This window comes from Penaeus vannamei, chromosome 18 (assembly GCF_042767895.1).
Source record: "Penaeus vannamei isolate JL-2024 chromosome 18, ASM4276789v1, whole genome shotgun sequence".
In the NCBI taxonomy this organism is placed as follows: domain Eukaryota; kingdom Metazoa; phylum Arthropoda; class Malacostraca; order Decapoda; family Penaeidae; genus Penaeus; species Penaeus vannamei.
The window spans coordinates 37,141,850-37,151,849 of record NC_091566.1 but is presented as its reverse complement, the minus strand read 5'-3'; the positions used below and the strand labels follow the sequence as shown (position 1 = coordinate 37,151,849).

Genomic DNA, 10,000 nt, shown 5'->3' with positions numbered 1-10,000 from the left:
CTACCTACTTACAGAATTAGAATCTATTTAGACCTATAATCTATTTACAGGGTTGTAATCTATATATAGGCCTATAATCTAAATATAGACCTATAATCTAAATATAGGCCTATAATCTAAGTACAGACCTATAATCAATATATAGGCCTATAATCTAAATATAGACCTATAATCTAAATACAGACCAATAATTAACATACAGGCCTATAATATCTACTGTTAATCCGATCTTACTTTCCTCAGCCCTTGAAGTTTCGTCCCCCAAACTTCGTTCCATGGCGGCCATCTTGTTCATCCTGCCCTGGGCCATCGGGTACATGATCCTGCCGGGCATAGCCTACGTGGTGAGGTCGTGGCAGCGGTTGCAGGCGGTTCTCATCTCACCCTATGTCCCGTTGTTGGCTTATTACTGGTAGGGTTTAGAGGTGTGTGTGTGTGGTGTGTCGTGTATTATACAATGTGTCTTTTAATTTTAATCTTGTATGATTATTTTATAATGTTTGGGCGAATCGTTGTGGAATAATGGTTCTTAAAGGTATTGTTGATATTGATTTTTTGCTTTTAAGGGTATTTTAGGTATGTTTTGTACCTCATTTGGGGGGAAAATTGATATACAGAAACAAATGTATGTCTGGAAGATTTCAAACAAAATTCGTTATCAGTTTGAAAACCTGACAATAAAATCAGGGTTTTAATTCATCTTTACTTAAACTATGAATTGGAGTAATCAAGGCTTCTCATTCGTCCTCATATCAATTATAAATTAAAGTTATCAAGATTTCCCTTTCATCCTCACAAAAATTATGAATTTAAGTTATCAAGATTTCCCTTTCACCCTCACATACATTATAAATTGAAGTTATTAAGGTTTCTCGGTCATCCTCGCATCAATCATAAATTTAAGTTGTCAAGATATCTCATTCATCCTCAGATAAATTAGGAATTTATATGATCAATATTTCCCATACATCCTCACATTCATCTTAAATTCAAGTTATCAAGGCTTTCCTCCCATTCATCATACATTTAAGTTATCGAGGTTTTCCTTTCATCGCCCAAAAAAAAAAAAAAAAAAAAAAAAAAAAAAATACACACACACACACACACACACACACACACACACACACACACATACACACACATATATAAATATATATATATATATATATATATATATATATATATATATATATAAATGGTCTATACATATTATCTAAGCTTAATACTCACTCTTATTATAACCCGAAATGTCTGAAATGATTTCCAGGTTGCTTCCGGAATCTCCCCGATGGCTCATCCAGCAAGGACGCTTTAAGGACGCCCTTGAGTTGCTCTCAGAGGCCGCCGAAGTCAACGGACGGACGCTACCCCCAACGGCCGAGATCTTGGAGGCAATGGGAACCATCCAGAAAAAGGTTATTGGTCTAGGGTTTTGTTTTTGAGTTTGCTTTGCTGGTTTGGTCGGTAGCAGTGTTGTATAGATGCGTGGATGTGTGAATAAGAAAGTGAGGAGATAGAGTGAGGGAGTGAGTGAGTGTGAGTTAGTGAGTGAGTGAGTGAGTAAGCAAGTGATTGTGTGAGTGTGTGTGTGATATATTTAACGTTCATGCATGGAATTCAGATTCAAAGATTTATAAAAAAAAAAAAAGCTAACACCTAATCTTTACATCCTTCCCTTGCAGTTAGCAGAGGAAAACAAAACGGAGGACAAACGCGACAACAACTTTCTCATAAGAGTACTCAGGAACATCGTAGTGGTGATTACGAAGCGGGAACTACGTACTCGCTCACTGGCCGTTTTCTTCTGCTGGTTTGGGGTGTCCATGGTGTACTATGGGACGGCCCTCGGCGCAACCAACCTTGGGTAATGTGGACACGCTGTATCATTAAAGGTGCTGTCACACTAGCACTTTTTCCGTCAGTTTTTTTGACAGTTTTATTTAACATAAATACAAACATTCTCGAATATAGCTCTTGATTTGACTATGCTTGGCAAAAAAATGGACGGAAAAAGTGGCTAGTGTGACAGCACCTTAAGACTGCGTGGATTTAAGTGTCCATTCTAAAAGCCGTTTTCGAAAATGAAATAAGAGTGTAAAGATATGAATTCATGTGCTCTGGCGAAGAGGGAGAGAAGTGGGAGAAGGAGAGGGATATTAATGCAACTTACGACCCAATGGCTAACCCTGTCTCCCGCACCGCAGTGTTGACATCTACACGTACATGTTCCTCTCTGGTTTACTGGAAATCCCAGCTTACCTGCTACTATGGCCGTCAATTGAAAGGCTAGGTCGCCAAAGGACGTTGGTGTTGCTGTTTTTCATCTGCACTGTTAGCATTTCGTCTGTTGCGCTCATCATGTTCTATTTCCCGAATGGTAAGAGAAAGATTGAGAAACTTACATGATCTTTATTGTAGTTGTTTGTCAAGTACGGTATTTAGCGTATTAGTTTCGTAATAATAGACTGGACGAGTTGGTGACTGAGAAAAAACTCATGAAGCAGTTAATAACCATGTCATTTTAGAGAGAGAAACGTAAACAAAAGCCAATTTCTTGTCATGTTTCTATATTTCTCCACTGACTTTGATAATGATAACGGCCTCATTTTAAGTCCCAGATTAGATTCACATCATCCGTTTTCTTCCCATATTCCAGCACCCTCAGGCCTCAAAATATTCTTCTCACAAAGTGGCAAGTTGTGTGTGACAGCCGCCTTCCATCTGACGTGGATCTACACTGCCGAAATGTTCCCTACACGATACAGGTCTTTGGCAGTCGGGGAAGGTAGCTGTGTAGCGCGCATGGGCAGTATTTGTTCGCCTTATATCATTGACATATTGGTGAGTCTGTTTTTTTGAGTGTTACTGAATCTTTTTACATGGTTATTTTTAGTATTTAATGATTACAATTATAGGCCTATCTGCAGGCGATACCTTTTTGCTGCTATTGTATTTATCAGTTTCTCGTATGCATATTATCCTTATTATTTCTTGCCCTTTTATTCACTTTTTTATTTATCATATGATTAGTTTTCACCATTTATGATAATTTATATTGATACTTAGCTGTTATTGTTATTCTCCTTTGTGTATTATAATTATTCATGACCGTAATGATAATGATTGTGATTGATGGCAAAAGTAATGAAAAGTGTGATTACCTTATTATAGCAGTAATAAAAATCATCATCATCGCCATTATCGCTCCATTGTAATAGTGGTCATTAGTATCGTTAGTGTTACTATTATCTATCTATCTATCTATATGTATATATCCATTTGCCATTGCAATATAAGTCACAGACACTAATAACCATGTCTCGTCACATACAAAAATGTAAGCAACCGATCCCATAGCCAGAAAAGGCATTCCCCAATAGATACCTTTTCATTCCCATTATTATCACGAATTATTTGTAACATTGGTAAAACCTTTCCGCCTTTGACAGTTTCCTCCATTACTTATGATTCCTTACAAACTCCTCTTTGCTCAGGGGGAAGTGTCTGCCTGGGCGCCGTCTGCTGTCTTCGCTCTGATCTCTCTCGTGGCCTCCGTCCTCGCTCTCCTGCTGCCGGAAACTCGAAACCGCGCCATGTTGGAGACTGGGAGCTCGGAGGGAGAGGCATCGGACCCAAGGATATATACCTCTTCTGAGAGCTCTGAAGCCTGAATATTGTTTTCCTGTGGAGGATCTCTGGTGGGGGGGGGAATTATGTTTAGGGGGAAAGATATATTTTCTTCTTTCTCTTTGATACATATATGTTGGAGAGGGTGAGGTAACGTGGGGTTCTTACCTTTAAGAAGAGGTGCAGGAACCGAAGCCCGTCCTGGAGGCAAGGTGGAGGCTGAATTCGGGTCGAGGTCATGGGGGAGGGGGGGGGGGATTTTTATGACCCTATACTCCCATCCCCCACGTGGCGCTATTTTTAACTGGCCGCTAGCTTACCTTAACTTGAAGCAACTGCAAGAATGGTTAAATCTATGATAATAGACAGATGTAAGCAAACATACAGACATAAATCAGTGATTAGAAAACACATATGAGAAAATCTAAAAGTGAAACGGAGTATAAATAAAAACATTGTAAAGAATGAGGAAACGCCATTTTGACAATAATATTAGGTAACAGAACAATAGAAATAAAAACGTTCAGAAAAGACGAAGATCGGTAAAGCAAATGCCAAGTCAACAAGACGAAATGAGACCAAAAGCACCGAGAGAAGAAGACAAGATAACAAGAAGTATTAAGGTTTAAGAACGAAATTTAGATAACCCGACGAGGAGGATATAACGAGCCTATAACGACCCAGCAGTTTATGAACAAAAGGGTCTCTATAAACCGAGTTTTGTATGAAGGAGACTAATGTATAGTGAGGAATGTCAGGTAGGTCTAAAGGGATGGTCTATATTTGTTATGGGATGATTATTCTATAATTGTAATTGTAAAGAATACGCATTTATAGATTTGAAAGGTGTGTGTGTATGTGTGTGTGTGTGTGTGTGTGTGTGTGTGTGTGTGTGTGTGTGTGTGTGTATTTTGCATGCATACATTCAAATATATATATATATCATTATCATAAAGAACTATATGTACCATTATCAGTTATTTTCATATTTGTCATCAGATCATGCACAGTATTGATATAACTTAAAAATCATTTCACTTTAGGATTCTGTTGAAGGGGGGAGAGGTTAAGAAGATAGAATTTATATAGAAATAACTTCTTTTGATAATGTGCTTTTTCACACGAGAATAAAATTATGACAGATAATAAAGGTAATACAATCAAAAGTAAATATAAGAGTTTATGTGAATTATTACCCTGCATTTATAGCCCAAATAAAATATATTGTAAATAATTTCTTCAGATGTGTCAGGTCCAGAAAATATCATGATTATGGTTAGATCATACAAAGGACAGCTGGAACACACTGAAATAATGATTTGGAATGACATGACCGATATTATGTCAAGTGTATTGTCATTGAGGGGATGCCAGCGTACAATTTTTTTTTAATGGTTTATATGGGTTTCTGGGTCACCTTTTTTTCTTCCTTTCTCTGACGTGAAATCCTCGCATTAATTACGCGTTTGGCAGGATGGACACTGGCCTCAGGGTACATGGAACAGTTTTTTTTCCTGAAACAGAAAATTTTTCGGGGCATGAGGGTTTTGCGTTTTAATACTGTGCCTACACAAACACATCACGCATACTAAGACATACGCACACACACACACACACACACACACACACACACACACACACACACACACACACACACACACACACACACACACACACACACACACACACACACACACACGTACGCACGCACGCACGCGCACACGCACACCCACACACACACAAACAAACAAACACACACGCAGAAACATTTTTTCAAGTGATTTCGGAAAATGAGTGACTGCAGGAGAAAACCTTTCTCCCAACAACACAACAAACATAGTTAATATTTACGTAAATAGACATTTTAGAGTGACTGTCAATACTTAGGTTGGCAATCCTGTTTCTTAAACCAAATGGTCGGTAGAGTTGGCATGCCTGACTTAACAATAGCGACTGTCACGTATTGTTTCGTAATCTCCCATCCGGGTATTTGTCAGTATTCCATAATTCTTTGTATTTCTCTTATGAATGAGAAATACAAAGCATACCGTTTGCCTACACCGTTTTGGCGGTATAGGCAAACGAATATAAACAGATATCAATATATTTTTATTTCAACTTTCAACAATAAACATTTCTATTCACACCAACGGCAACAGCGGTCCACAGGTGCGGAAGAGACACAGGTGCAGAAACGAGGGTCGTATCTAACACGTATATAACTACGGAGTTCTTACGACACATCCCTACGAGACACAACGGTAAGAGGTCCTGGTGAAGTGACTTTCAAATCACTCATAAAAAAAAGGAAAAAGAGAGAGAGAGAGAACTCGAAAAAAGGAAAAAGAGAGAGAGAGAGAAAAAAAAATGGTTTTAGATCATGGGGCGTAGGAGAAATCCGAAAGAAAAACAATATAAATATCTTAAATCCGTTTTGTGAACTTTTGCTCATATTATCAAACGTGTTATTAAGGTAAATAATGATATAAGGTTGAGGACGTGATGCCATTACTAATAATTTCCATCATCAAAAAAAAAAAAAAAAAGTTCTCATGCAAAATCTAAAAATGAAAATGCATCTTGCGTCGAAGTTTAAAAAAAAAAAAAAAAATAAATAAATAAATAAATAAATAAATATAATAAAATAGAATAAAATAAATAAATAAATACATAAAGATGTCATACGAGAGTAAACAAGCGTTTCTGTCGGACATGTGACGCCATTTTGTCTAATTGCTATTTCTAATTACTATTCATATTATCATTACCGCTTTTTTACCGTTATAATTATCATTATCCTCATTTGTATCATCATATTCTAATTCAAAACGCAATCATTATTAATAGTATCATAATTGTTATAATCATCTTTAAGATTTACATCATCATTATCGTCATCATTATTATCATCATCTTTACTATAGTGATTATTTCCTAAACCAATGACGTTATGTATTTGGTAGCGTTAGTTAGTGAGTTATTTTGATCTTTGGTTCGCAGCATAACTTTAAAAAAAGTTATTAACAAATTTTTATGTATTTTCTTTTAGTTTTTTATTTTATTTCATTTATTTATCTATCTATCTATCTATCTATCTATCTATCTATCTATCTATCTATCTATCTATCTATTTATTTATTTATTTATCTATCTATCTATCTATCTATCTATCTATCTATCTATCTATCTATCTATCTATCTATCTATCTATCTATCTATCTATCTATCTATCTATCTATCTATCTATCTATCTATCTGTCTATCTATCTATCTATCTATCTATCTATCTATCTATCTATCTATCTATCTATCTATCTATCTATCTATTTATTTATTTATTTATTTATTACGAGAGATGTGTATTAGCCTAACTTAGATGACATTAGATTTTGCGCTGGCGGAGGTATGCGGTCTCTGAGTGCTTCTACTTATTCTTATCATTATTGCTATTTGTCTTACCTCCTATATTTCTGTCTTTTGTCTTTATTTGCATCCTTTATATTCTATCTTTCTTCTCATCTTTAAGTTTTTTATTTTTCTTCACTTCTCTCTTTCTCTTATTTATCTTCTCATCCTTCTATCTTTCTTCCCATCCTTCTATCTTTTCTTTCTCCTCATTCTTCTGTCTTTTATATTTGTTAATTCTTCTTCTTTCATACTTCATTTCACCCTGATTTCTTCTTTTTCCCTATCCTTCTATCTTCTATCTTTCTGTTCATTCTTTTTCTCTCTCTCATTCTTCTGTCTTTTATCTTTCTTTCTATCCTCCTACTTTTTTCTTTCGTATCATTCTTCTATCTTTTCTTTCTTCTCATTCTTCTGTATTTTATCTTTCTTTCTATCCTTCTTCTTTCATCTTTCTGTTCATTCTTCTATCTTTTCTTTCTTCCCATTCTTCTGTCTTTTATCTTTCTTTCCTTCTACTTTTTTTTTGCGTATCATTTTTCATTTTTTCTTTCTATTTTATCATTCTGTTTTTTTACCTTTCATTTCTATCTTTTCTCGTATTCGTATCTGTATATCTTTTATTTTTCTTCCCATTCTTCTATCTTGTACCTTTCTTCCCATCCTTCTTTTATGTTTCTTTTTATCCTTCCATCTCTCATGTTTATTCTTATTCTTCTTTTATGTTTCAGTTAATGATTTTATTCTTTCACCCTTATTTCTTTTTATCAATTCTGTTTTTTTTTTATCTTTCTTCCAATCCTTTTATCATTTCTCTTTCTTCTCATCCTTCTTCTTCATCTTTTCTTTTAATTTCTGTCCATCCTTCTTCCTTCTTCTTATTTTTCTTCCCACCATTCTTTTTTTTATTTTTCCATCATTCTATTCATTATTTTTCATTTCACTCTCCTTTCTTTTCTTTTATCCCATCCTTCTATTTTTTTCTTCTCATCCTTCTTTCTTTAATTTCTTTCCCATCCTTCAATTTTTTCACTCTTATTATCTTTCTGTCTTTGAATTTTTCCCTATCTATCTTTTATCTTTCTTCAAATTCTTTTATATCTCATCTTTCTTCCCACCCTTCCATTTTTTCTCTTCCTTTACTCCAGTCCTTCTATCTCTCTATCTTCCTTACCTTCCTATCTTTTTATCTTTTAATTCTCTCCAAACAAATTCTCTGACAACCTTTCTTCCCACCCTTCCATCTTTTTTTTTTCCTTTCCTCTAATCCTTCTATCTCTTCACCTTCCTTACTCCCCTATCTTTTTATCTTTTATTTCTATCCTAACAGATTCTCTGCCAATCCTACGATCTCTTCATCTTCCTTACCTTCCTATCTTTCTATTTTTTATGTCTCTCTAAATATATTCTCTGCCAATCCTTCTATCTCTTCATCTTCCTTACTCTCCTATCTTTTATCTTTTATTTCTATCCTATCAGATTCTCTGCCAATCCTTCTATCTCTTCATCTTCCTTATCTTCCTATCTTTCTATTTTTTATTTCTCTCCAAACAGATTCTCTGCCAATCCTTCTATCTCTTCATCTTCCTTATCTTCCTATCTTTCTATTTTTTATTTCTCTCCAAACAGATTCTCTGCCAATCCTTCTATCTCTTCATCTTCCTTACTCTCCTATCTTTTATCTTTTATTTCTATCCTATCAGATTCTCTGCCAATCCTTCTATCTCTTCATCTTCCTTATCTTCCTATCTTTCTATTTTTTATTTCTCTCTAAATATATTCTCTGCCAATCCTTCTATTTCTTCATCTTCCTTACTCTCCTATCTTTTATCTTTTATTTCTATCTTAACAGATTCTCTGCCAATACTTATATCTCGTCATCTTCCTTATCTTTCTATCTTTCTATTTTTTATTTCTCTCCAAACAGATTCTCTGCCAATCTTAAGTTAGGTTAAGTTATCTCTTCATCTTCCTTACTCTCCTATCTTTTATCTTTTATTTCTATCCTAACAGATTCCCTGCCAATCCTTCTATCTTTTCATTTTCCTTATCTTTCTTTCTATTTTTTATTTCTCTCCAAACAGATTCTCTGCCAATCCTTCTATCTCTTCATCTTCCTTATCTTCCTATCTTTCTATTTTTTATTTCTCTCCAAACAGATTCTGTGCCAGCCGCCAAGATGAAGACCCAACGCAGCTTTCTCATTGCATTGGCAGTCCTCTTCCTCTCAACGGTAAGTTTAATTTATCAATCAAAAAGAAATCTTTCATTCAAAAAAAAAAAAAAAAGAAAGAAAAAAAAAGCATGGAGAAAATGCTACATTATTGTCTTTCTACCTGTTTTTTTATTATTTTTAATTCGTTCAGAAAGTATTTTAAAATCCCACATTGTTATGTCTCTTTTCATCCTTCTATATTTTTTTACATCACTTGTTAATAAATTCATTCAAGAAGTATTTTAAAATGCTACATTATCTTTCTTTTCATCTTTGTCTTTTATCTAATTGCTTTTAATTCTTTCATTCAGAAAGTATTTATAAATGCTACATTGTTATCTTTCTACCTAATTATTCCTTCATTCAGTATCTTAAAAAATGCTACATTATTATCTCTCTTTTCAATCTTCTATCTAATTGCTCTTTAATTCCTTCATTCAGAGTATCTCAAAGAAAATGCTACATTATTTAAGAACTTCATTTGTAATAACCTTTAATTAGACTAAACTGTACGACTGATGAGATGACGTTGACACACCATACATTTATATCAACATATTTTCCCTCTGGCGACTGATGAAATGACGTTGACACATATCATAAATCCATATCAAGTTATTTTCACTTTGGCGACTGAAGAGATGACGTTGACACATTCTATAAATTGACATCAAGCTATTTTCACTCTGGTGACTGATGAGATGTCGTTGACGCAAACCATAAATATATATGGTTATTTTCAATCTGGCGACT

The 10,000-nt window shown here is 34.6% G+C and overlaps 1 protein-coding gene and 1 long non-coding RNA gene across 2 annotated transcripts in view; both read left to right on the top strand.

Moving 5' to 3' along the window:
- The window catches only part of LOC113812770 (organic cation transporter protein), a gene marked incomplete at its 5' end in the record, with an annotated part of 8,907 nt that extends 4,124 nt beyond the window's left edge, over positions 1–4,783 (top strand). Inside the window, 6 exon segments of the mRNA XM_070133260.1 lie at positions 244–412; positions 1,268–1,415; positions 1,683–1,864; positions 2,205–2,377; positions 2,657–2,841; positions 3,495–4,783. Of these exon segments, the coding sequence (XP_069989361.1) occupies positions 244–412; positions 1,268–1,415; positions 1,683–1,864; positions 2,205–2,377; positions 2,657–2,841; positions 3,495–3,671 (1,034 nt within the window). The 3' untranslated portion in view covers positions 3,672–4,783.
- Positions 4,784–5,767: 984 nt separating this feature from the next.
- Positions 5,768–10,000, top strand: part of LOC113812866 (uncharacterized) — a 9,662-nt gene continuing 5,429 nt past the window's right edge. Inside the window, exons 1-2 of the long non-coding RNA XR_011399243.1 lie at positions 5,768–5,888; positions 9,192–9,265. This is a non-coding gene — a long non-coding RNA (uncharacterized lncRNA). The remainder of the gene's footprint in view (positions 5,889–9,191; positions 9,266–10,000) is intronic.